Source organism: Ananas comosus, linkage group 2 (genome assembly GCF_001540865.1).
Source record: "Ananas comosus cultivar F153 linkage group 2, ASM154086v1, whole genome shotgun sequence".
NCBI classification, from domain to species: Eukaryota; Viridiplantae; Streptophyta; class Magnoliopsida; order Poales; family Bromeliaceae; genus Ananas; species Ananas comosus.
Genome location: NC_033622.1, coordinates 15,709,345 through 15,736,441, shown reverse-complemented (window position 1 = coordinate 15,736,441; position 27,097 = coordinate 15,709,345). Strand labels below are relative to the sequence as shown.

General features: G+C 37.7%; 5 protein-coding genes across 10 annotated transcripts; 3 read left to right on the top strand and 2 right to left on the bottom strand.

The window, feature by feature from the left end:
- LOC109723427 (protein ABHD17B-like) lies at positions 159-4,265 on the top strand. Its single transcript, XM_020251784.1, has 6 exons — positions 159-706; positions 2,337-2,373; positions 2,465-2,701; positions 2,785-2,832; positions 3,019-3,464; positions 3,947-4,265. The coding sequence occupies exons 1-6, from the start codon at positions 408-410 to the stop codon at positions 4,017-4,019; spliced, it is 1,140 nt and encodes a 379-aa protein (XP_020107373.1). The 5' UTR covers positions 159-407; the 3' UTR covers positions 4,020-4,265.
- On the top strand, positions 5,505-10,742 carry LOC109728698 (heat shock protein 90-5, chloroplastic-like). Its single transcript, XM_020259180.1, has 19 exons — positions 5,505-5,917; positions 6,461-6,534; positions 6,679-6,804; positions 6,883-6,976; positions 7,073-7,156; positions 7,239-7,382; positions 7,462-7,578; positions 7,723-7,770; positions 7,852-7,932; positions 8,148-8,252; positions 8,345-8,485; positions 8,651-8,743; positions 8,843-8,920; positions 8,994-9,248; positions 9,326-9,428; positions 9,535-9,709; positions 9,857-9,962; positions 10,093-10,182; positions 10,279-10,742. The coding sequence occupies exons 1-19, from the start codon at positions 5,645-5,647 to the stop codon at positions 10,474-10,476; spliced, it is 2,385 nt and encodes a 794-aa protein (XP_020114769.1). The 5' UTR covers positions 5,505-5,644; the 3' UTR covers positions 10,477-10,742.
- On the bottom strand, positions 11,004-21,941 carry LOC109728722 (sodium-coupled neutral amino acid transporter 2-like). 5 transcript variants are annotated; one of them, XM_020259248.1, is made up of 7 exons: positions 21,924-21,941; positions 13,817-14,147; positions 13,158-13,310; positions 12,838-13,041; positions 12,011-12,476; positions 11,663-11,885; positions 11,004-11,569 (listed from the first exon to the last, which is right to left on the bottom strand). In XM_020259248.1, the coding sequence occupies exons 1-6, from the start codon at positions 21,924-21,926 to the stop codon at positions 11,750-11,752; spliced, it is 1,293 nt and encodes a 430-aa protein (XP_020114837.1). In that variant the 5' UTR covers positions 21,927-21,941; the 3' UTR covers positions 11,004-11,569; positions 11,663-11,749. The 5 variants fall into 5 exon arrangements, with proteins under 5 accessions (XP_020114837.1, XP_020114830.1, XP_020114822.1 ...); XM_020259241.1 differs by lacking the exon at positions 21,924-21,941 and having other exon boundaries at positions 11,004-11,384; positions 11,464-11,569; positions 13,817-15,005; XM_020259233.1 differs by lacking the exon at positions 21,924-21,941 and having other exon boundaries at positions 11,004-11,384; positions 11,475-11,569; positions 13,817-15,005.
- Positions 15,621-20,051, top strand: LOC109728705. 2 transcript variants are annotated; one of them, XM_020259201.1, is made up of 7 exons: positions 15,664-15,814; positions 15,916-16,017; positions 16,973-17,131; positions 17,856-18,475; positions 19,025-19,133; positions 19,212-19,532; positions 19,766-20,051. In XM_020259201.1, the coding sequence occupies exons 3-7, from the start codon at positions 16,979-16,981 to the stop codon at positions 19,796-19,798; spliced, it is 1,236 nt and encodes a 411-aa protein (XP_020114790.1). In that variant the 5' UTR covers positions 15,664-15,814; positions 15,916-16,017; positions 16,973-16,978; the 3' UTR covers positions 19,799-20,051. The 2 variants fall into 2 exon arrangements, with proteins under 2 accessions (XP_020114781.1, XP_020114790.1); XM_020259192.1 differs by having other exon boundaries at positions 15,621-16,017.
- Positions 21,408-25,450, bottom strand: LOC109728716 (transcription factor bHLH49). Its single transcript, XM_020259213.1, has 8 exons — positions 25,075-25,450; positions 23,787-24,969; positions 23,439-23,666; positions 23,263-23,328; positions 23,104-23,172; positions 22,922-22,993; positions 22,573-22,764; positions 21,408-22,141 (listed from the first exon to the last, which is right to left on the bottom strand). Exons 2-8 carry the CDS (start codon positions 24,513-24,515, stop codon positions 22,034-22,036), a joined length of 1,464 nt encoding a protein of 487 aa, XP_020114802.1. The 5' UTR covers positions 24,516-24,969; positions 25,075-25,450; the 3' UTR covers positions 21,408-22,033.

The window sequence follows — 27,097 nt, the reverse complement described above, 5'->3', positions numbered from 1 at the left end:
AAATCCAGTCACCATAATTAGCGCCCCCCAATTTCTTTTTAATTTCTTTTATTCTTAATCCCTTTAATTATCTTTAATTAATTTTTTTATTTCCTTTTGTTTAATTTTTATTTGCGTCCTCTATAACTCAAATATAAACTGAAAAGCCTCTTCTCCCTCGCTCCTTCGTCCCACGCCCCCTCGCTCTCTCTCTCTCTCTCTCTCTCTCTCTCTCTCTCTCTCTCCGCATAATTTCCTCTTCGGTAACCCCCGTTTCCAAATTCGAAACCCTAGAATCCACAAACCCTAAACCCTAACCCCCGATGCGGGCGAGGGGGGCGCCTCGGCGTGAGTACATCGCGGCTCCGCGCGAGATCTCATTCCCCGCGAGGTGGGAGTAGCGGTCGCGTAGGATCCGATCGGGGGAGATGGGAGGGGTCACGTCGACAATGGCGGCGAAGTTCGCCTTCTACCCGCCGGATCCGCCGTCGTACGGGGTGGCGGCGGAGGCGGATGGGCGGCTGGTGATGACGGAGGTGCCGAGGAAGGAGGGGGTGGAGGTGCGGAGGATACAGACGAAGCGGGGGACGGAGATCGTGGCCATGTACGTGAAGAACCCCGCGGCGAAGCTTGCCGTGCTCTATTCCCATGGCAATGCGGCGGACCTCGGCCAAATGTACGAGCTCTTCGTCGAGCTAAGCAATCACCTCCGCGTCAACTTGATGGGGTAAGGAGAATCCTACCGTCTCACTGGATTCTACCTTTTGTTGGATTTTCGATTCTGATGTAGAAAAAGGGATGTTTTGATGTTTATGGGTTGCTTGTGGAAATGGTTAGGTGGGAGTTTTTGTTATTTTTGCATGGGAATGGTACGTTTTCTAGGTTTTAGTTTGGATTTTGGTGATTCTTTTGATCGCTTGGTGCCAATTGCGAAACATGTTGTTTGCATTAGGTGGGATGTCCTTGTCCTTAACACTTGCTGGAGTACGGTAGATTCCTTTTGATGATCTTTACTGTTCTTTAGGTCTAGTTTCATTAAATTTTTACGATTGAGGTAAATATCAAACTTGAATTTTGTTGGCGAAGTGAGGATTTTCCATTTGGTACTTGTCCTAGTTTATTTATTATTATTATTATTATTATTATTTTATTTCTGTTGACTAATCCGAAAGAGCGAAGACCATTTCTTTGTTCTTTTGTAAATTCATTAAGTTGTCCATGGAATATAGAAATATAGTCTTTATTAATACTTGGTTTGATATGGGTGGAATCAACTTACAAGAGTTTATGTTAACAATAATATGTGAAACATGACAAGTAGCTTTTTTTATTTTGGCATTGGGATGGCAGTGATGTGTTCTCATTGCTAAGCTTCTTGCTTCAATCTGTAGTTTGCAGTTGAATGTTCCCATCTTAGACAATGCACCATCTTGCTCCATTGAGTTGGCATGTTGATGCTTATGCGAAGTTGGCAGGATTTTTTCCTCAATGCTAGAAGTGCTTATGCATTTCTCATACTATTAATTGTTGGACACAATTACGGCATAGTTGAGCAAATTTTGTATAACTAGATTTTGCGCAGCATAATTGAAATGCTTCATATCAAGATCGAACAAATGGAAGTTGTGAAGAAGCTATTCCCAACCAGTGCAGACTGTGTGACGCTGCCCTGCATTGCCTTCATTGCTGATGAGTGGATTTGCTTTTATGTGGTATTTACCACATTGCTATCTATATATATATATATATTCAGTGATAAGAAGATCCATATTATTTAATGTTCTATCAATATGATCTTTCAATGGTTTATGCATCATGCATGGCACTCAACTTATGAATTTGGATGTCAAAACTGCTCCTACAAGACAACACTAACAACTGTTGCTAATAATATCTCTACTTGTGCCTGTTAATGACTATTTTAAGTGCTGTAAAATTGTTTAATGCATGATATTGTTATCTGGTCTGAATGCCATAATTCTACAGATACGGCCGAAAGATCTCTGTCATGATAACTCTATTTGTTCTGCTTCCTGTACCCCACATCATTTCATGCTACACCCATATTAAAATATTAAAGCAGAAGGTGAGCGTTCACATCAGATTTAAGTCAGATGCATAAGTAGGGGACCTTTTTGTCCTTTCTTATGATAGATAAACATTTTTAATGTCTGCGGTTAATTAGATCAACAAATTTACTCGATGCTTTAAAACTTGATACATGAATATTTTTACCTTTCCTCCTGTATTGGCCATAGTTTTATCGGCTTCTTTAAATTGCTTTTCACTCCATTACTACTGTCCATACATTTGCTTTCACCCGTGTGTCTTAACCTCTATATCTATTCTTTTTGCAGGTATGATTATTCTGGTTATGGACAATCATCTGGAAAGGTTAATAATGCAGTATTAGGAGTTTCTTAATTGATGCTTCATTTATCAAAGAAGCAGTGTATAACATTTTTTTTTTTTTCTTGAATTCTAGGCAAGTGAGCATAATACTTATGCAGATATTGAGGCTGCATATCAATGCCTTGTGGAGACTTATGGAACCCAAGAAGAAGATATTGTTCTATATGGCCAGTCGGTTGGTAGTGGTCCTACTTTGGATTTAGCTACTCGTTTGCCTCGTTTGCGAGCTGTAATTCTACATAGTCCAATATTATCTGGATTGCGTGTAATGTACCCTGTGAAACGAACATACTGGTTTGACATATATAAGGTTCCAATTTCTTCTCTACAATTTAGAGAATTTTCAAACTCTTCTGTTGATAAATCATTAGTAAATGCTCTTTGCTTTTGCAGAACATTGATAAAATCCCCCTAGTGAAATGTCCCGTGTTGGTAATACATGTAAGTTTCTGTCACCTATCCTTCTTCTGATTCTTCCACATATTATGAGCTCAAGGGAGATTATTTTGTATCCAATGTTTCTGTCTATATAACCCCAAGTAAACTTTCGTTCAAGCTCAACAATAAATTAGCTTCCCCTGAGTATCTCTGTTTTATTCTCATTTGATGTATATGTTATGTTTGCAGGGAACAGATGATGAAGTTGTTGATTGCTCCCATGGAAAACAGCTTTGGGAGCTATGTCAGCAAAAGTACGAGCCTCTGTGGATCAAGGGAGGAAACCATTGTAATTTGGAACTCTACCCAGAATACATAAGGCATCTAAAAAGATTTATTTCAACAATAGAAAAGTCACCTGCAATAAAGGATGAACCTACTGAGAGTTCTAGTCACTCTGAGACTCCTAGAGTAAGCTCAGATCAATTAGAGCTGCCAAGGAAGAGCACAAATGACAAGGAGAAAACTAGACGAAGCACCGACCGCAGAGAAAAACCCAGGCGAAGCACAGAACGCAGAGAGAAGCCAAGATCGAGCATTGATAGAAAAGAGAGGTCAAGAAAAAGTATCGACAATTCCGACTTGGCGAAGGATAACTCGGACCAGCCAGAAAAACCAAGGAAGAGCATTGACCGGTTAGATAAATCTTTCAAGGCTAATATTGCTTTCCTTTTATTTCAGTTGATTACAGATATAGTCCCTGAAGTTCATTTTGATTCAATCATGTCCTCAACTTAAAATTTAACAAGTTATCCTATCCCCTGAAGTCTGAACTATGTAGCAGTTGAGCCCTTTCATTTGTCTACCATCTAAAAATCACTATTATTCACTGCCATGGCCAGTCCCAAAATACTTATATCTCACCAAGCTCTATTATTGATTCTGATGTGGCATCATTTCCCAGATTAACGATGGATTTAATTGTTATGCGGGGTGAACTGTGGGACATTGTTAAAATCAACTCTAGGACTTTTCACAAAATCAGGGTCTAGAATCAAGGACTTTGTACATAATTAACCCTCTTTTCACTGACCTCTTTTTAAAATAACTGGGTTTTTTTTTTTTTTTTTTTTTTTTTTTTTTTTTTCTTAACATATTTGCAATGAATTGATGGCAGATTTGGAGAGATGATCAGATCAGTGGGATTGTGTAACATAGACTGTTTCAAAGATTCTCCTTCAAGGGCTTGAGTTTTACAGGAGGTTAGTGCGTGGTTTTGGGTTGTATTTATTCTTCCTTTTCCTTATATTTGATCTTACATTTGGTTGGTTTGCCATGGTGATGGAATATGTTCACTTTGTGTTTATGAGGAAATAATGGGAGTAATACGAAAAGCATTTCATTGTCTTCTCATCACTGGATTATCTTTTGTTTTCACATCTCTCGTTTGTTTCTCAATGAAGGGAATATATATCTGTTGTTGGTGTGATCTCATATATTTTTGCCTTTTGAGTTTTAGTAAGCTTTTCTAAAAGTTGAGAAAGCCCAGATGCATTGCAGAAGTTTCTCTCTCTCTCTCTCATGTATCAACAGAGAACTATAAAACTTCTTACATCAATTTTGCAGTAATTGAAAGGCCGGCCGTCTTGTCCAAGTCAATAGGAAGTATTATTGACAGATAAGTTGCATTGAACAAAATCCAACAATGGTTCAGATTGGGCTAGATTTGTGTTGGACCGAGGATGTGTACAAGCACACACTGACTTGACTCACTATGAAAACTGTCCAGCACCGCCCCGAACCTTACTCGCCAATCCCTCATATATTAGTCTTAGATTAGAAAGGATTAAATGTTGAATCAAACTCCTTATACAATAACACCCTCATCACAAGTAGCAACCATTTTCTCCCTATGGAGTGTACCTGAAACAACATCCGACTTTATATTTAACGGCCCAGTACGCATTTTGTTTTATTGGGCTTCTATTGGGCCTGATCGGCGGTTGCGACTTGACAGTCTGAATGGGCCTACTGAACGTTGTGGCAGGTGATCTTAATGGCCCTTCATGAGATTAAATGATTTTACATGCGCCTATGTTGAATGTGATATTAGGCACTCGAGAATTTTAATGCAAATTTTAGCCCGGATTAAATGAGGAATTTTTTAACCATACTGGATCAAGCAAAAAATTAAGTAATCACCTAAAAACAACCAAGCCTAGCAGGCCAAATTTTTGTTTTCGAGTATTTTTATTTTTTTAAAAAAGGTTAAAGTCACACGAAAGGGATTGTTGAATTTTTCTTTTTTTTAAAAATTTTCGCCAATTTAATTAAATTTTGATGAACATCTATGATCTAACCTTCATTCACTTATTAAGAATCTTCGAAAGCATAATCACGGATAATATCAGATGACGTGGCCGAATCTCCACCTTACAATACGGCATCCGTTTTTAACTCCGTCAAAATGAGAAGAAAAGCTTGAAACACATGCACTCTCTTCCCAAACTATCCGCATAAAACTTTCTATGCAGGCTCTAACGTGGACCCTCCACACTCCATCATTTTCATCAAAGAAATCGAACCAACGATCAAGATTCGCCAGATGCATTTCTCCCGTACAAACATTTCTATGCGGTTATCCGTACATACGACGGAGCTCTCCTCTCGCCTATTCTCTAGAACCCTCGTCTTCCTTGTCCGCATACGCTGCCTCTCTTCCTCTTAAACCCCCCGGTTCCCGCATAAGGTTTTAGCGGTTCCATCTCCGTCCCAACTCCAACCCTAACCCTAACCCTATCTATTTCGTCCCGAGAAAAGGGGCGGAGAGATAAAAATCTAGGGTTTCCTAAGCTCCTTAGGGTTTCGATTCGATATGGCGCCGGTTCTCTGCAGGGGCTTGGGGGCGTCCTCTGCGTCGGCTTTTGTTCCTTCGTCTTCTCGATTGGCTTCAAATGCTCGTAGAGGAGTGGGGTTGCGGAGCTGGGTTTTGCCCCATTCTTCGGTTCCTAGAGGTGCGTTTCATCCTGTGGGTTTGAGATGGAAGGTGGAGAAGAGGGAGAGGCGAATGGTGGTGAGGTGCGACGCGGCGGTGGCGGAGAAAGAGGCCGACGAGGCTTCTGGGGAGAAGTTCGAGTACCAGGCTGAGGTGATTTCTTTTCTTTTCTTTTTTTATTCTCGTTTCATGTTGATTATAAAGCTTGTTTTGTGTGATTGTTGAGTTGTTTTGGGTGAAAGCTTACACTTTTACTGGACTTCTGCTGGATTATCCATCTTGTTGGTGGAATTCAATTGGTTCTTATGATCATTTGTGAGATGGGGTTATGTAACTTCTTCCTTTTGCTTTGTGTATTATCTCATGGAAAAGTTGAGATTTTATGACAAGTTCATCAATAATTGCAAGGTTGAATCTGTAATTTAAGTTAGGAATTTGTGATATTATATACGGCTGAATTGGAAATAATCATGCTCCTTTATGCCTTTTAGTTGTCTTATAGATGATTAACTGGAAGAACTTATATATAGCTATTCCTTCAGTTTTTTGTAGTCTGCTCGAATTAATGTACAACTTTCTCAAAAGATTTGGTGTCTCAAATAACACTGAAGTTAAAAGTTCTACTAATCTTATATTTGGAATGTGTAGTCTCTGAAAGATTAGGATATTGCTTATCGTACTCTTTATTTTCTGCAGGTTAGCCGCCTATTGGATTTGATTGTCCATAGTTTGTACAGCCACAAGGAAGTGTTTCTCCGCGAACTTGTGAGGTCAGTATTAAACCTTCGTGTTGGTTATAGTTGTATGAGCCGTCATTGTGGCAAAAAAATTACTACTACTAATTCATTTCTTTTAATTGTTGTAAATTTTAAAGCTCCTTTAATTCCAATTTCTAAATAATAAGTCTTTTGCAGTAACGCAAGTGATGCACTTGATAAGCTGAGATTTTTGAGTGTTACGGATCCCTCTCTACTTGCTGATGGTGGTGAACTGGAGATTCGCATAAAGCCTGATCCAGACAATGGAACCATTACTATCACGTATGCCATTATTCTTTATTTAATTTTTCTTTTCCAGATTTGACTGGGTAACTAAGTTGTTATATGCAAAAATGGCAGTGATACTGGCATTGGAATGACCAAAGAAGAGCTGATTGATTGCCTCGGGACTATTGCTCAGAGTGGTACCTCTAAATTTTTGAATGCTCTCAAGGTGCAGTCTGTGTTCTCCAGTAATAGAATATACAGCACTCCTAATTTATACTGTTCTTGTTGTTCTGATTCTAAATTCATTTCTTTATGTGTATAGGAGAACAAAGATGTTGGTGCAGATAATGGTCTTATCGGTCAGTTTGGTGTTGGTTTCTACTCAGCTTTTCTTGTTTCAGAGAAGGCAAGAAGTTCCACATTTCTTACTTTTTCACAAGAGAAGGAAATTATATGCTTAAAGAGAATTATTACAAATTGGTTTACAGGTTGTGGTGTCAACTAAGAGTCCAAAATCAGATAAGCAATACGTATGGGAAGCTGTAGCTGACAGTAGCTCTTATGTCATTAAAGAAGAGACTGATCCTGAGAAAATGCTAAAACGTGGAACTCAGATTACCCTCTTCTTAAGGGTATGCTGGTTGTAGTTTTTTGTCAATTTATTACTCTCTTTTTCTTGAAAGGGTTCTTATTTTGAGCCTACTTCAACAGCCTGATGATAAGTTTGAGTTTGCGGAACCCACAAGAATCCAAGAATTGGTGAAGAACTACTCTCAGTTTGTATCCTTCCCTATATACACATGGCAGGAGAAATCAAGAACAGTGGAGGTTGGTTTTTTCGTGGATTCTGAACAGCTTTATACTAGACAATGCTTTCGCTGAAGCTTTGGCCAAGCCAAACATACCTTGAAACGTTTACCACTTTCATTTATGAATCTTATTAATTCCTCCTCACCATTTTGTTGATGACAGGTTGAAGAGGAGGAATCACCGAAAGAAGGTGAAGAGGCAAAAGCAGAGGTATAGGCTGATAATTGGTTGTCTTTGCATTTAGTTTTTGGTATTATGGATGGGGTCTAGCATTTTTCTACCTGTTGGAAGGGTGAAACGAAGAAGAAAAAGAAAACCGTCACTGAGAAGTACTGGGACTGGGAATTGGCCAACGAAACAAAGCCTATATGGGTAAGACTAAGTTTTAATCAGTATCTGACAAAAGAAATGAAAATACAACTTTTCTTTTTCTGTGTATCCCCCCCCCCCTAAGGTTGGAGGGAGCGGGGGTAGTTACTTGAGAAATCCCATTAATGAGCATTTCTTGGGTACTTTAAATTTAGCAATATAAATTTACTTGGCCAAGCGGAGAGCTGACTAATTTTTCTTTGCTTGCTGTTCTGAAGATGCGAAACCCGAAAGAAGTTGAGAAAGAAGAATACAATGAATTTTATAAGAAGACCTTCAATGAGTTCTTGGATCCTCTTGCATACACTCATTTCACCACAGAAGTGAGTACTTCTAGAATTTGCTTTCAATGCCTTTGGGGATTAATCATTTCACTTTGGAAATGATTTATTGACTCTATTTGTGGCTTAAACAGGGTGAGGTTGAATTTAGGAGCGTTCTTTACATTCCAGGAATGGCGCCTCTTAACAATGAGGACATTGTGAATCCCAAGACAAAGAACATTCGCTTGTATGTCAAACGGGTGTTCATCTCTGATGACTTCGATGGCGAGCTGGTATGTGATCAGACTCAGAAAGGCTTTGAGATTATAGAAAGTAGTTTGATGTAGTATCCCGGTGGTTAGTAGTACAGCATCAAATATTCTTATTTCAATTGTTTTCCCCCCTGGTCTGTTATGAAGTATTGATGCAAGAGTTGCTAAGTTCATTCTAAATTGCAGTTTCCTCGGTACTTGAGCTTTGTGAAGGGTGTTGTGGACTCGAATGATCTTCCTCTCAATGTTTCTCGTGAAATTCTTCAAGAGAGTAGAATTGTAAGTGATGCCTAGAATTTAAGGCACCCTTCTGCATATTTTATTTCTGCAAGTGAGTCTCTCCTTTTGATTTCCATGTATTTGATTTGTTATTTGCAGGTAAGAATTATGAGGAAAAGACTTGTTAGGAAGACGTTTGATATGATTCAAGAGATTGCTGAAAAGGATGACAAGGAGGTGAGAAGGATCTTCATTTGCTCTCTGTGTGTGCGCGCTTTGTGAGACACGCTCAATTATTGATCTATTGCAGGATTACAAGAAATTCTGGGAGAACTTTGGGAAGCTTATCAAACTAGGTTGTATTGAGGACTCTGGAAATCACAAACGCCTTGCTCCTCTATTGCGTTTCTACTCCTCGAAAAGTGAGGAGGATTTGATCAGTTTGGATCAGTATGTAGAGAACATGGGTGAGAACCAAAAGGCCATCTATTACTTGGCCACTGACAGCCTGAAGAGTGCCAAAACTGCTCCGTTTTTAGAAAAGCTGGTCCAAAAAGATATTGAGGTTAGCACACAATTAGGTTTTCTTGGCGACAAAGTTTAGTACTTGATTCTTGTTTACTGACATTTTCCTCTCTCTAGGTTCTCTACCTCGTGGAGCCAATTGACGAGGTTGCTATTCAGAACTTGCAAACCTACAAAGAGAAGAAGTTTGTCGATATTAGCAAGGAAGATCTTGAATTGGGTTAGTTTGTGAAAACTCTACCAACAGATAGTTGTAAGCTTAGATTTTATACTTGGAAACTTCTTTTGGTGATATAGTTTCTGAGGTTATCTTGTATTTATTACAGGTGATGAGGATGAGGTGAAAGAGAGAGAAAACAAGCAGGAGTACAATGTGCTGTGTGATTGGATAAAGCAGCAATTGGGAGATAAAGTAGCGAAAGTCCAGGTCTCTAAGCGGCTCAGCTCTTCACCTTGTGTTCTTGTTTCTGGGAAGTTTGGATGGTCAGCAAACATGGAAAGGTACAGTTATATTTCTTTTCTGGTTTATTTTTAATTCACATGGTGAACTAGTAATGACTCTTGATTATTGATTCAAGTATATAGTCGATCATATCTCATAAATAAACCCTACCATTTTCTGATATTTGTCCATATTTCGTATCATAGGCTGATGAAAGCACAGACTCTTGGTGATACATCTAGCTTGGAGTTCATGAGGGGAAGAAGAATATTGGAAATCAATCCAGATCATCCTATCATCAAGGACTTGAATGTGAGAGGATTACGTTTTCTTAAAAAATTTTGAGATTGAGCTTTTTAGCTGAAGAGAAACCTTAATCTATTGAAGCTTATCCACACATTTTGTGCCCATTCTTGTCATACTAATAAAGAATACTTTGCAGGCTGCGTGCAAGAACGAACCCGATAGTGCTGAAGCTAAAAGAGCTGTCGACTTGTTGTACGACACAGCCTTGATCTCCAGTGGATATACTGTAAGCCCATTCTGACTCTCTAAATTTAAACTCTTCGGTTAACTGCAAGATGAGTAAAACAGCTCACTGTCTCTTCTGTTTCTGGAAACAATCCAGCCTGATAGTCCAGCTGAATTGGGTGGTAAGATTTACGAGATGATGGCGATCGCCCTCGGTGGAAGATGGGGGAGATCGGATTCCGAGAACGCTGAATCCAAGGATGCTGAAGAAACTGCGGTGGAATCTACGAGTGAAGAAGCGGAGGTGATCGAGCCCTCGGAAGTCAGAGCTGAAAGTGATCCATGGAAGGACTAGTGTCTCTTTTTCTTTTTTTGTTGTTTTTTCTTTGGTAGAGAATAATATATTTGAGGGTGTGAGGCAATGATTATAGGCAGATGGAGCTGGGAAAATGATTAAAACTGTGAAATACAAAGTGGCCTTTGCTCAACTAATTTTGGTGGGCTTAATTAGGTAATTGATAGGGAACGAAGTAATTCATTATTATGGAACTGTATTTTTGTCTTGTGCAGTTCTATTGGGATGAGTTTGAGTAAATTGCTTATTTTCCCTACTTTCGAGAAGATTTTGCTTGTGCGACATTTTTTTTTTTGTCGGGGGGGGGCAGCTTAAATATTGGTGACAGAATTTCAATGTTAATATATTCAAACTACCGTTGCTCTCAAGTTCTTGATGATTAACAATGTGAGTATTGGTGACAGAATTTCAATGTTAATATATTCAAACTACCATTGCTCTCAAGTTCTTGATGATTAACAATGTGAGTCAAACTTAAAAAAACGCTATTTATGCGTAACATACAAACAAAATTATTTTAAAAAGCAGAAACAGAGACCCAGCAGTAAGTTACATAAGCGATATAAAAAATTGTCTAAAAGACGCAACTGGGACACTCATAACACCACATTAGCACGTTCATTCGCTCTTAATCCTGAGTTGGTAAGTGAGCAGTGGATGGTTAAACTTCACATGATGGCATATGAATCAAAAGAAAACACACACCAAACATTTTCTTGCTCGTCACGCTCTTTGCGCAGATCACATGTATTCTTTCTCCTCAGAAGATTAAGAAGCTCCCAATGTGTTACCAACAAGATCAGTCTCTTTTCCCACTCTATAAATACTCCGATTTACGAGACCTGAACCGGAACTGGTTGGACCGGTGAACGGACTGCTAAAATAGTCGATCAGAGACTTGCGAAATTCTGAGGATAAATATTGTTGTTATACATAAGAATTTTAACCCAGACAAAAAAGAGAAAAAAAAAAATCTCTCCAGTATACCAGAAGAATACCGGCCAAAAATTAAGTCACAAAAGGTATAGCACGTCAGCGGCGACTCCGCCATGTCTTCGAAGTCGTCAATTCAATAGAAAGATGTTAATGAAACCTGCAGCATTACATAAAAACCCAAAATCATGTGATGCAAACGAAATTCAGTTAGAAGTTCATTGGATACTGAAAAAAACTTAGATCTACTCACCAGGGTATCCAAATCAATTTCACCAACCTCTCTGTATGCACATTGGAAACCAAAATCACTGTCAAAAAGGAATAATGCGATTCAAGATCACGGTGCATCACTCTTCCTTTGGAGGAGAGAAGAGGCATCACTATACACAGCCACTGCATTACAAAACACGGCAAGGACAATCATGACAACAGATAAAACTCGATCCCACTTGGTAGCAATTCCATGGCGATCCCTGGAAAAAAATAATAAGTCGATCGAAAGTTAATATACTTTACCCAAATCAAAGATAGAACCTAGAGATAGTAACTTCTCATATTTGCCTCTCGTGCAGAATAGTAATACATTTGCTAAATTCACCTGAGTGTAATGGCCGCGGGGAAAATAAACGCGATGCAAGCGGCGGCAGTCGCACCAGTAAACTGAAAGGCATCCCAAATGCTTGGTATGAAATTAGCAGCCAAGAAAATAATTGAGAGGAGGGCGGCTGTAATAACGGCGAATCTCTGATTGTCGATATATAAAGGCCGGGCCGAGGGAAAGAGGAGGCCGTCCAAGTTAAGCCTTAGAGCATGGAAGATTATAGGGAAGACGAGCATGAGGTGGATGGCATAGCTCACTCTGACGATATCGTCGAAAAGAGAGCTGTATGGGATGCCGAGATTGGAATCAAAGTTGGCGAGGACGTCGTCAAGGGTGGATTCGCCGAAAAGGAGGAAGCCGAAGAAGCTTGTGGTTATGTACACGGTTGAACAGAGAAGTAGAGATGTGCGCACAACGGGTCTTATCTGCGAGGAGTCTTCGAGCTCATTATCTATAGTGTGAACTGCCAAAAAAAAAAAAAAAAAAAAAAAAAACAATGCTATCTTAGGCTTGTACAATGTCTGAAAAGGGGATTCAGGATTCTGGATGTCCTAGGTTATCCTATAATAACCCGATTTGACCAGAATAACATTATAAATCTTTCTCCATCGCACTGTGCAGAATAAAGGGGATAAAATTGAAGTTAGCCTTTGCCATAGGTGCTATGGTCAAACATCACAAATACACGGGCAGAGAATGAAATCTAAGATCAAACTTATCTTATGATGTTTGAAGGAAAAGTGCAAACAGCAAATTCTATTTCTCTAAAATTTCTCCAAACTTTTGCAACAAAGATAAATAAATTGGGATTCAAGCTTCCATACCATTATAATGGCAAATATATGCAGTAACGAGAATAGGAACTGCTGTGAAAAGCTTCCACACGGAGGCCAAATCAGGTAGGTCAGGAAACAATCTAGGCATAGAAATGCTTCCACTAAGCAACTTCACAATTGCAACTCCTGCTGTAATTGCAACAAAAACCACAGCAAGCGCAACCGAGACGGCAGATGTGTATTTCAATGAATCTGCAAAAGAACATATACCGCACGTACTTCATCAGCTTGACAAAGAAGAATAACACAAAATACACAAGCAAACGAGGGGATTGTGTAACTCCGCATCTTAGACCAGTAATGCATACCTACATGCTTGAAGCATGACAAGGGAGTGAATACTATAACAGTAGTGAGTAGAAGAACAAAAGAGCGATGATTCCACAACCGCTCTCCAAACCATCCTTCTAGGACGCCAAAATGGTGAACACCACCAGTAGACGTTCCAGAGAGTACATCGCCTTGTGAGAAAGAAACAATTTGAACATGAGTCACCCTAGAGTACATTAGTATCGCATGGGCAAAGAATATCAAGAAGAAATTATCTCTGATAATTATTTATGAAGCGAGGAATATCTATTGTGCCTTTCACTGCACAATAGAGCTCGAAAATAACTACTAAAGGAACAACAATCAGGCATTTCTTGAAAAAACACGATAAAGTACACAGCAGATCAACCGAACAACAGCAAATGCATATGAACATTCAACTAAAATAGATATATAATAAGCTCAAAAAACAGAAGATAAATCCTAATAATAACTGAAGAAGAAATTCGGGTTGTTGGCATGATTGGGGTGCAACGAGACATCTAATAGCATCTCGTATATAGATATCTTCCTTAACTATATACTACAAATAATTTTACAGTGTACTCATGTCACAACAAATATACCTAACAGATTAAAAAACAATAGCTTATAAATCATAAAGGGCACATGAGAAAGCTCATTAGATAAATCATACCAATGATAATCATATAAACAGTCATCACACCAACGTTATTGACGATCACGCAAACTTGAAGCAATGTCTGCCCGATCTTTCCAAATGCATCACACATTACTTCGCCATATGAAGTTGCTTTCCCGACCCGGCTGGATCTAATTAGCATCTCGATTGAAGCCTGCGTGAGGAAAGCACCAAATATAATCATAAGAAGCCCCGGAATTATCCCTAAAACCTTCATGGTGGCCGGTAGTGCCATAATCCCAGCTCCGACAATGGTGGTCGAGAGGTTGAATACGGCCCCAGCAATCGAAGCTCCGTTAAACTCGTTAACTTCCTCGTCTTTATCCTGTTTAGTAGGTAGCAATGGAGAATTATCATCTAGAACTGGTTTGTTCTTTCGATTTCCCCTCTTCTCCACCGGATTAAAGCTCCCAGTAGTCATGTTTATATACTCCAATTAAAACAGTTTTGAAGGGGGAAAGAAAAAGAGAATCTTGCTGAAACTTTTCAATTAAACAAGATCTTACAATGACTCTGATTCTCTAGACCAACAAAATCAGGAAACCAGAAAAGAATAAAAAATAAAAATAAACTAGAAATGAAAAAATGGAAGGGAACCAATATCAGATTTTTTTTCAGCTTAATAGCTCATCAATGACCTAAACCCAAATCTAAAGATAGTATACCTTAGAAACCCTAAAGAAAACTGGAAATTGAAATCATAATGAACCAAAAAGCAATTTAATAGATCCCTTTGAACAAACGCACCTACCAAAACTCAAAAGGAAAAATTTCTACGTTACGCGAACGAATCACAAATTGAGGGCCAAAAAAACAATCTTTTGACAGAGATTGGCCACAGAACCTAACACAAAGAATTAAAGAAGGGAAATTGATGGTTCTCCTTCTACTTTTCCCAAAAATATTTCCTTTTCGTACCGTTTAAGACTATCAACCGATACAATATGCGAATCGACTCGGAAAAAATAAAAAATAAAAAAAGAAAGGGACCAAAGCTTATCCTATCGCTCTCAATTAGGAAGTAGTGATGAGATCGATTAGGGTTTGCTGGGGAATTTGGATCGTAGGAGAGGAGAAGAGAAAGGGGGATTATTTTTTATTTTTTATTTTTTTTCCCCCTCTCCTCCCCTCGTCTCCTCTCCTCCGAGGTGGCGGAGTTGGAAAAAGAAGGGCCTGCAATTAAAAATAGAGAAAATTGTCTATAAATAGTGAAATTTATCAAACATATTTATCCAAATGTTTAAAATTTGTAAATTTTATTAGTTGAATTTTTAAATAATTATTTTGTTATCTTATTGTCTCTATTTTTTTAATCAACATTCTTCATGAATCATGTCATCCTATGAAAAAAAACATACGTCACAAATTCTAAATTCTTGAAGAAATTGGAAAAGATAATTTTTAAGAGCGATACGTAATATTTTAAATTTGAAAAAAAATATTCATAAATTAAAATTTTAAAGGGGCAAATTTATAGTGTCTAAACTTTGCAATTTTTTTAAAATATTTTTTTTAACAATGGTTATCTATTTCTATTCATTATCATTAATTGGCTACTTATCTTTAATTATTTAGGAATATTAAAAAATAAAAATAATTATCAAAATACATACAATCAAGTTTAGTGTGCTGGACGAAACGATAAATTCAAACAAAATTATTATAATTTTCATAATTTTCCAACATTTTATAAGTTTTTTTTTTACCCAAAAAAAAAAGAAAAAAAAAAAAGAAACTCCAACGGTCGAAGACAGCTTGGCGGGACAAGCGTTCGCCTATAAATACACACACCTCTCCTCGACTCACCACCTTCACCGATTCTCTCCTACGAACGACGCCATTGTATTTAGGGTTAGGGTTAGGGTTTTGCGGGGGTGGTAGGGGCGATGTCGCAGAACGAAGAGCCGATGCCCAATCTCGATCAATGCGGTACCTTAGGTCTAAAAATTACCGTTCCGGATCAATCCCTTCTTCTTCGAGCGAACCAAATCGGTAAAAATTGGACCGCTCATCATTTTCTTGAGCCTTTATTTCTCATACATTATCAACTCCTCCCCTCTCTCTTGGTTTTAATTGGTTTTGGATTGGTTAAGCAATCGCGTCGGAGCTTCGGCGGCCATGGCGGCGCCACGAATTGCTTGGATTCCGATGCGATTGTAGCGTCCGACCCCCCATGTCCGAAGATTCACCATGAGGTGATTTCGCGGCTTTGCTGTGTTCTTGATAACTCGATGGGTTTCCAAGGTTTAATTTTGTATTTGCTCCCTATTGAGTTAAAAAAAAATTAGCTTCTTTTTGGTTGTTCTCTGTTTCTCTTTGTAGTTCTATGAAGATACGTAGAAACATGAAACATTTCTTGTTCAAAAAGAATTACAGAAAAAGTATGATCAATTCGAGTCATATGACTTTTCAACTACTGAGACCAATTCGTCTCCTTTCACATCACTCATACCTTCCTCTATTTGCGGCTCATGTTATTTTCAAAGCTTTTATTCTTCTTGTTTCTGTTCATTTGGACCCTAACCTTCGCTTTCAATCCCCTTATTACATTTGTATTTATCTTAGATTAAGGACCTATTTTATCCAACAAAATAACACTTAAAAAAATATTCTTTTGAAAAAGTACTGTTTTGAATTTGTTTGATTTAATTCTCAAAGCTCATGTTTTGGATCTCAAAATTTTGATCTTTTTTATTTCTATCGCAACAGAAATACCGAACTTTCCTGTTGTTCGAAATACGAGTAAATACGAAGCCAAACGGGGATTAAAGTGCATGGAAAGGGTGGTAATAAGAAATGTTTTACCAGAATTTTCCATTTTTCATAAATACATTACTTATTTCTTTGTTAAATCTTTTCTCTCTTGCCATTTGGACGTCCACAACGTTAAGTTGATGTCACCTCTGACTCTTTCTCCCCATATCTTCCTTGGTATGTTTGTAGAATTAATAAAAAAGTAACAAGGCTTTTGGACGCATATGCTCTCTGACTTTTCTTCCTGATGGATTAGTAAACAAATAATTCGTTCTCAATCAAGCAAGTTTATATAAACCATGTTTTGAGACTTCAACCTGTTACAAAATTGGGAAGTTAAAAGCTTAATCTTGTTCTTTTGAGTTTAATTTGCTCTCATCTCAATCCTTGAGTAAGAAAAAGATGGGATCATACTCGGTGGAGGAGTTTGTTGGGGATGGAACCCTAAAAGGGCTCATTCCTAAGCTTGTTGAGGAGGGTTGGGATGATGTGCCCACGCTTAAGATGATGAATTTTCAAGATATGGATCATATGAAGTTTACACAGCACCAGAAGGTAAAAGATTATCATTGTCAATTTTAGTTTATCTGGCAATTCTAGGAATTCAAGAAAATTTGGATATCTTTTTTTTTTTTTGGTTGAAATTGAATTTTGGACTGAATCATTGGTGGATTGAGTTTTTATTGTTGCTTTGTTGGTTCACCCTTAGTTATGCGGAAGCTCCATGGGAATTAGAATGGATCTTTTTGAGAAACTCAATCATCTGATTTACTATTATTATTCTATACATGTAAATTAAGGAAATCGTTATTAATCACGGACTAATAAGCTTTCATAGAAAGGAATAAAGGAAAAGTGATATCCATTGAAATAAGTGATTTATTTTAGCATTCTCTTTCCCTTGGGGTTTCTTTTGTTTGCTGGAGTTAGGACCTGCTTGATCCTTTTTTACCTGTAGAAATATTGTGCGAGTAAAGCTGCCTAAAGAAGCCATAATAACCTTTACATTCATATCCCTCCTAGTAGCTTTTTGCGGCAATCAGAAACAGAAAATTTATATGACAGCTTCTACTTTTGGGTTCAAATTGTTACTGATTTTCGAATTGAAGAAGGCTTTCCAATTTCAAGAATGAAGCATCAATTCTCTTTTAAGTCACTTTGTATGACTTTCTTGTATATTTCATTTTTGTTTATGATTTCTGCCAAATTTAATTGATATTTGTCCCAAGATGTTATCTATTTTATGGCATAAATGATGAAACTTCATAATTCTCTATAGGACGCGCTTGAACTCAGGTCATACCTCCATGACCGTTCCTTGATGGAGTATGCCGACAGGCTTGAAGTCTCTAGGATGTCTCTGGCCGAGCTGCTCACTCTAAGCACTTCGACTCTCGCTACACAATTCGACATGAAGAGGGGCCACGTTGCTCGTTTCATTGATAGAACAATCACCTGTCATGTACCAATACCACCTTCACATTCTTTCCCAGCAAGGGAAAGAACATTATCTTCCATCAGTAGAAGCACACAGGATAATGAGGCTTCTAGAGATTTAAGGAGGAAGCAAAGTGCAATATCTTCCGCAAAGCAAAGCTCAAAGCAAGAAGAGTCAACAGACAAATCTAGGAGTGATGTAATTAGGAAAGAAGGGTACGTCTTTAAGGGAATTGTTGCTTCCGAACCTGCTGACCCAAGGTTATGCGGTTGTGTCCAGCCACCTCCTGTGGTGGATAGTGTAGCTCCTTATTCTACGATAGAGAACATATCGGTTCAGAAGCTTACTCCTGAGTATAAAGTCGGTATGCACCGCTTGGTGGAAGCAAAAGCCCCACCTATGAGAGCTTCGGAATTATGGCGTGATCAGCCGGTTGTTCTTCTCTGCATTCGTCGCCCTGGGTAATTCTAATTAGAATTCTTGCTTGGCAACTTAATTGGGTTGTGCAAATCTGGTTCCTGAATTTGACTCTTTTCAACTGTGCCCGCAAAGTAAACAATTTATTCCATGATTTTTTCTCACATAATAAGTAAGCATTTTCGTTAATCTACAGGTTGATAGAGGTCATGTGTTTTATCAAAAAAGAAAGAAAGAAAGAAAAGGAAACAAAGGGAAAGAGAAGTCATATGAGCACTGGCAATAGAGTTTGCTTTGTTAAAATTGAAACTGTGTAGATGAGATAGAAATCAGCGATATTACTTCAAAAAAAAAAATAAAAACAGCATTATACTTCAGGGGCTATATGTTCAATATTGAAATTCTTGAACAAAATTGAGATTGAAGTTAAATTAAAGTGACTAAATTGTTATAATTGAAACACTCAGAGGTAATTGAAATCACTGTCAAACTTTTGGGACTTGATTTGCAGCACAGTTATCATCTTATAGAAGTTGCTTGTTAAACGTGGTTCACCTTTAAATTTCTATATTGATTTTCTTGTTCCATTATAGGTGCATTATGTGCCGAGCTGAAGCTCATCAGCTTTATGCAAGGAAACCTGTATTTGATGCACTGGGGTTTCAGTTGATTGCTGTTCTGCATGAACAAATAGAACAAGAGGTGATCCCTGATTCTTCAAATTTGGTTTTTTTCGTTTACCCATTACATTAAGCTAAATAACGGTGTTAACTATTACAGGTTAGAGATTTTTGGCCTCGATATTGGGGTGGGGTTGTTGTTCTTGATCAAGGGAAGGATTTCTTTAAAGCATTAGGAGGTGGAGACCTGTTAAAAGACAAGTTTCTAACTGGTTTTGTTTTTAATCCTCGTGCAATTGCCAATTACAAGCGCGCCAAGTCTACTGGATTAGATCAAAACTTCAGAGGAGAAGGTGAGATTAAAGGTGGTCTTTTCATTGTTGGCCGTGGAAAAACTGGTATCGCTTATCAGTTTATTGAGAGGAACTTCGGAGATTGGGCTCCTATTGGTGAAGTCATAGACATTTGCAGCCAATTTCAGGCAAGTCTTCATAATTGAAAGGTTAAATTAAATTGTGTTGGTACATCTTCTCTTATAAAGCGTGCCCTAGAGCTAGCTATTTCAGCTATGATAAGCATGCCTTGCTGCATTCAGTTTTTTATGATTTCGTTATCTCTCTTTCTTGCCCATCCTCCTGTTTTCCCCTTGCTGATATAACAGATATTTTCCTCATCAGTTTGATTGTGTTTATTCATGTGATTTTGCTCGTGCAGAATGAATGGTCAGCCCAAGAGGAGTCGGTATAGAGAGGTTCAGGTTGAATGTTTCTATGTAATGCTCTGTGTGCTATATGAATTCTCTGGCTCAAAGTCACTGAAGATCTACATGCGTTTCCAATTGTTGAATTAAATTTTCCTATAATTACATGTGATACCACATGAATCTTGAGAAGTTGATTGTTTAGGAAGTAATGTATTTTCTTTGCTCATGCCTGTTGTTATCTGTGAATAAATTGAAATGTCTCTCAATCAAATGATAAATTGTATGAATTTGAAAACAGGATTCCTTAGGACCTAGTTCACCATTGAGACCATAGAGTGTTACAACATGATCCATCTAGTTCTTGGCATCTTTTGAAACTCTTTTGCTCGTCCGAGAGGTTGTTTATCAACTACATTTTGTCAGATGCAGTACTAGCACAAAGAATAGTCACTGATTTACTGTGCTTATTATATTAAGTAGCCGACTAAGATTTTCCATAATATCCTTGAAGTGATTAATTTTGCATTACTCGAGGTTCATTTTATGCAATGTAATATTTCTTGCATAAAACATCTATTTGTTGTCCTCATCAGACAAGAAAACAGAGAGCATTTTAAATTTGCTTTTGAGGTGCCAAACTGTCTTATTCTTTGACTTATATAATGGCCTTTTCTATAGGTAGAATTTACCAGGTCACAGAACTTTATACATGCATGCAGATACTTCATTTATTTCAGTGCTGTACTTCACATAGAAAAATGCACTTAATTACTGTTCATTAAAATACAGCTCAGGTCCTTTTAGCTGCATGTAACTTACTGTTCTTTGTTCCACAAATTAAAATACTATTTTTGTTTTGATGTCATTCAAGCTGCTGCTCGAACCTTTTGTTTTTCTTTTCTTTTTTATTTTTGTTTAAAGGTTCATAATGCATACTAAGACAACTTTGGTACAAATGGCAGGATTCCTATTTCACATCCCAAGATTAAAAATTGTGATATGGGAGAATTTCTGCATTTCTAAGATACAACAAAGTGAATTATTAATCCAACATCAACACTATGAGATGGGTTGGCTTTGGATGTTATCATGGGCATAGCCTAAGGCATACACTATGTTTGAAAGCTTGCAAAACTGAAATTGTATCCTCTAAACCTCTCTGTAAAACCACCACAAGCATGTTGTTATCCTTTTCGCTTTGATTTCTACTAAAACAGCACAAGCCATGTTTCTATTTGACAATTACGAGAAGCATTTCTTTGAGCAATATTTGCATTTTAAAAAAAGTTCTTATTCATGCCATAGCTTACAGAATCTCCATTCTGCTATATTCCTACTTTGGTCTGCTAGCAATCACCGATTCCTTTCAGATCCAATCAGTAAGAAGTGGGCGAAAAGGAACTCCTCAGTTAACTCAATCCAACTTCATACATGTGCTTGGAGAACTCAATTCCTAAGATACTGATTTGTTAAGCGGATTGAATCATCTATAATGGCATCCTGTTATATACTGCTAATCATATATAAGATGTGATTAGTCAGAAGCATTCAAGACAGCAACTGCTTCCCCCATAAGTCTCTGTGTTGTCACCGAAGAAGGAAAATGAAGAAGGTAAAACAAAAGCAATTTTCAGATGTCATGAGAAGAGGAAATACTACATCAAATATAAGGGTGGAGGCCCTTTTTCATTAAAAGAATACAAAAAATGATATATGATATCTGCTTTTAATATCAACAGACATACAAAAAGATTTTATCCCGAAGAACATTTTCATACTAAAAACCAAAGCAGTCCAGGTTATACATCCATTTTATGAGAAATCCCTTTATAGTACTGAATAAAAAAAAGGCATGCAAGTGACTCTACAACTGTAATTCAAGAGAGGGGAAGAAAGAGAGAATTCATTCTCCCTTAATTCTCACCCTTTTTTTTTTTGGTGCATTAAAGTGCCTAATCAAAGAAATAAAGCAATTAAAGAATGCAACTTGGTCTTAGGAGGAAGCAGTCCTTAAGTTGCTATACAAGAAAGCAACAACAACCAACCTTTCGATATAAATGCGGATAGAGAAAACAGTGACTCTTCCATTATGAACCCTGCATCTTTGACTATGTATAAGCTTCACTGACTTCTTTGAAGAAAAACACATGCATACTGCGATAAGCTTACCATGCATCCATGTAGCGGTCACAGCTTGAGTTCCATATGAACAGGTGGGTGCGCTTTACTGCCATATATATAAATGTATGATCTTCAGGAACATGAACATGGATGCAACTTCATAAGGGAAATCCATCTCGAGGTTTACTGTTTAACTCTTGAGCGTTGAGAGGTGGATAACTCATTTGCATGACGTTTTGGAGCTCTTCATCCCATGTATTAGGCATCTGTTCAATGATTTCAAAACCAGAGGCTGTAATTTGTTAATGCTAATTATAAATGTGAATACTTGATGAATTTGAAAGAAACATAATGTGGTTATTTGTGGAGCATCAATTCTCGAAACAGAAAAATAAGAACATTTTCTGAACAAATTTTTTGGTAGTAGTTTTATTACAATACCACTATTTTGGATTGAATGATTAAGTATTTTTAGCTTGGAAAGATCTAAATAGTAAAATTGCCAACTTTAGTACCAGGATTCTGTCAAAGTGCATCTCATAATAGCACCTCGAATGATACATTAACACATCCTAAGATATAATCAACATATCTTGATTGTTGCTCATAATAACATGCGCAAGATTATGATTTTTTTTTTTTTGAGTAGATTATGATATACTTGTGCTGAAAAGACAGAGATAGAGAGCTGTAAAACCTGAGATGTAGGTTCTTTATATCCATTGATGGAAGTTGGTTGAGCATTCATAACTCTTCTAAGCACATCTGAAGGGTTTGCAATGCTTGGCATCCCAGCTTGAACCATGCCATGTTGAGATGGATGTAGATGAGGATGGATCATATCTGGTGAGAAGCCAATTGCCGATGAAGGACCACCGCGGGAGAAAAGCTGTTAAAAGAAAAAAGGAAAGAGAAAATTACCCAACTAAGTAAAATACGATCCGTTTGTCATCATGATTATCGACGTAACTAGAAATAAGAAAAAAGATTAGGTGAAGCTTGAGAATTTCCAAATTACAAGCATAAAAGCCCTCAGCGATACGTACTTCCTTAGAAAGTAGTCCTTCTATGTTGAAGTCTAGTCTTGGATTAACAGCAGCAAGCTTCATGGACAAAAACTGGAAACAGAAAAAAGGAAATAGAAACAGAAATTTCCTCTTAGAGAATTGTCCATATAAATAATCAGAGACTCTATCTGGAATTAGTTGCTTTACAAGAGTTTTCTTACCTCGACCTGTCGTTGTAGAGATTGAACATAGTTGATTATTTCGTCCAGCATAACTGCCTTTCCGGTAACCTGAACTCACAAGTTCAGAAAGGGAGTGAATGTATATTGATTAGAATTTACGGATCAGAAACCTAGAGGTAATTATGTAGAAAGACTAACTTTACTGCAACCAGGAACAAGGTCTTGCAGAAACTTCATCCTTTCACTAATTTTTTCCCTCCTCAACTGCATAAGAAAGCATCAAAACCATCAAAACCAAATCTCTTACTGCAAATAACTAGAGACGCAAAACCCTAGAGCTCCAAATGCTGAAACAAATTGAAAAGGAACCCTACCCTTTCTGCAAGGCTGTGGCTATTAGTTGCTTGGCCGCGGCGAGCTCTTACATGAATGTAATCTTCTTTGGGCAAATCAGAATTATCCTTGGCTTGTTTCCCAGAAGCCTTGCTAGTCCCCACAGTTGAGCTATTCTGTTCATTCTTTTGTTTATTGTCCATATTCTCCTTTGTGGTTTCAATTGGCACTTGTGGGGCTCCTTCAACTTGTTCCGTTTCCGCACCGCCCTTTAGTGAACAATAAATATTTCTTGATCTCCATGTTTGTGACATGTATAGCTTAAGAACAAGCAAAAAGCAACACACACAACTCTGAATATAGTTGAAGAAAATGTAATTATGGTTTACCTGATTGGACCTTTTCCTCTTCTTAGCATTAGGCCCTTTCGAAGAGCTATTATCTCGAGCTGCAGTGGCCAAATTAGGTGCCTCCTCTTCACCACCTCCACTAAATTCAGGCTCGGCCGATTCGCGCAAGCTGTTCGCATCATCTCTCCGTTCCCTCGGGCTCCTAATGCTTGATAAATGATCATTCACAGGCAAGGGGGCATTCTCGGAAGCTTCGTCGACACTCATTTCGCTCTTTTGACCCGAAAATTTCGACGGATTGGCGTAAGGGCTCAAAATTTCAGAAGCACCGAAAGGATTCACCATGCCGCTCAGATTGCCACTGCCGAAGCACGAGAACCTCGCGGCGCGCTCGATGAAACCGGTGTCGGCCGAGAAATGAGGAAGGATTGGGGGAGGAGGGATCTTCGGAAGCGACGGCAAGAAAGTCCCTCCTTTCGGGAAAAAACTCGAAGGGTTCAAGCCCATGGGGGGGTTTCCTACATGAGCATTGTTTTCGGACAAGCCCACCAAATTTTGCGAGGATGGGTGGTGGTTCCAGAGGCTTGGATTGAAGGAATCCACCATGGGATTTGATGGGCATGTAGCAGAGCCCATCTGAATCTCTTGACCAATTGCTCCTGATGAACTGTTGAATTGCTGCCAAGCTGTTGAGATGTCAGAAGCATGGTAGCTCATATGATCCTCATTTTTCTCCAACCCCAGCTTCTCCTTCTCATTCATATCCATCCTCTTTGCTGACACAACCCTAACCCTAATCTCAGCACCCTCAACAACACCCCACAAACTCAGAGATCAGTAAAGGTGGGGGGGGGGTGGGGGTTATCTTAGATTGAGAGAGATCAAATGAGGGGTGAAAAGGGTTTAACCAAAAGATGAGAGTGTTTGGTGTGGGGAATATTTAGTATTCCATTAAGAGGAAACAGATGGAATCAACAGGTCACTTCCCAGCAACACCACCAGGCAATAAGTTAGCTAAATAACAAGGCTTTTGCCCATTCCAGAGATCACTAGTTTTTCAGAATAAATTTACCACCTAATCTCTCTTTAAAAAAAAGAAAAAAAAGAAGGCAGAATGAGAAAAGCTATATAAATAGAAGAAACAGGATAGACTGCAGAAGCTGCTCTTTCACCAAAACTGCCTGATCAACCAAAGAGAGAATCCTTAATAGGCACAACCCAGCTGGCACAAGAAGCCAATGTCTAGACTCAGAAAAAAAAAAAAAAAAAAAAAAATCCCAAAAAGCAGCAAAAAGAAGAAGAAGAAGAAAAAAAATCTTTTTCTTACCCCCAGATGGAAACTAACTACAGCTGACAAATCCAAATTGATAGAAGATAATAATAATTAAACAGCACATTGGCCTCAGAGATCATTAGAGCAGAACCCAGTCTTTCACAGCTCCCTGTTTTTTTGCCTCTTAGAAGTTGGTGTTTAAGAGAGTTTGAGAGGTTGATGGAGTGCAAAGGGAAACAGCCACACTGAGGAAAAAAGTGGGGAAAAGAAAAGATACCCACTTCAGATTCCCTCTACTTTTAACACTCTGCCCTCCATGAAGCCTTTCCTTGCCATGTCCCAACCTCCAATGAGAGCAAGGCAGGAGATATACTGAGGTCCCCTTCTGTTTTTAGATAGAGATAGAGAGAGAGAGAGAGAGAGAGATAGAGGTGGTAAAGGTTGCTTGCATTTATACCCAAGCATACAAGAAAGAGAGAGATGAGAGATTATTTTCTGGGCTTGGTCCACCACAACATTCTGAAAACTGTCCCTATAGTTCAGTTATAGGAAACTCTCAAATCAAACTGTGAATGGGTAAATATGATTTATAATTTCTAAAATATATGTGTTTCAAAAAAAAAAAAGAAGAAGTAATACTGTGGATCATCCAGAATGTCCTCTTTTATTGTTGATTTGTTAATATATATGAATACGTAGTTTTGATTGAGCTAAAATTATTATCTGCAATACAACATAAGATGATTGATATATTAATAATTTATTAAAAAATCAAAAACATTCAAAAAATTGTGATAAAAATTATAGTTGAAATGGACAGTATAGGTATTAAGCAGAGAAGACGTTTTTTTTTTCTACATAAGACATAAATATTTATACTTTTAAAATTTTCTTTATTAAGATTTTTTTTTTTTTTATACATGCTGATAAACAGCATTATTTCACCTACCCTCGACATGAAAAAGGCTATTAAATCAAATCATTACATTCAAGAATTTAAGCATCTAGTTGAGCACATTAATCACCTAGACTACGGTGGCTTGGTGCCCTATAACACTTTTATTAGATGTCTAGAATTTTCAAGAACAGTTCCATGGTGGACCAGGTCCAGGTAATAAATAATTGAGAGAGAGAGAGCAATTGAATGATTAACCACCGCCACTGAACTTAGAAAAAGAGGAAAGGAAGACACTCCAAAGCTCTCCCACCACCACCCTTATTATTACTTTAATGCAAGGGAACTTATTTTAATGTGTCTCTTTAAGCTTTTCCTAACCATTCTTTAATTATGCTGTTTAACTTTGCCTTTAACATCATCTAACAAGCTTTGAGCTAGCATCCTGACATTGCCAACTTACCCCTCTTATTATTTTATCCATTTCTGCTCAAGGAGCATTGCTGGAAATAATAATACTTCATGATTATTTGACTGCAAATATATTACTATTATTATTATTATTATATATAGGGGAGCAAAATAATGCACAGGTGTTAACTATCTTCTTAATGAATTTACCATGTATAAAGAAGCAAATTAATACTATTTTGGTCAACATTGGTAAACATAATTTTGATGCCTTGCTTGGGAGAAATAGGAGTTGGTGACATTAGGTGAATAGTGATTCTTTTTAAATTTAATCAAATCAAATTTATTTCATGAGTCAAATTCAAATGAATAACAGTTTGGTGGGCTTGTATCAAGTTAGAGGTACTAGATCATGTAGTAATTAATTTCCCAGGAGTAAATATATTTAATTCTTGCAAATGAGTCAAAGGAATCTAAAGATGATTTTTTTTTTTTTTTTAACTTTACTGTTGTACAATGGTTTGCCACCCTACTAAGAACTAAACCTTGTCGGGTGACCGGTGTGAATGAGTTGTACCAACCGCTACAAGTTTTTTTTTTTTTTTTACTGTTTAATAACACGCATACGATTTATCTTTTTTTATCTTACATTTTTTAGCTTGATCAACAAGCTCGAGCTCGACTTGTTTATCAAATAAACCAATTGCATCAACCTTTGTTTAATAAAATCTCAAGCCAAATATGAGCAATTCGTCAGCGCTTACTATTTGA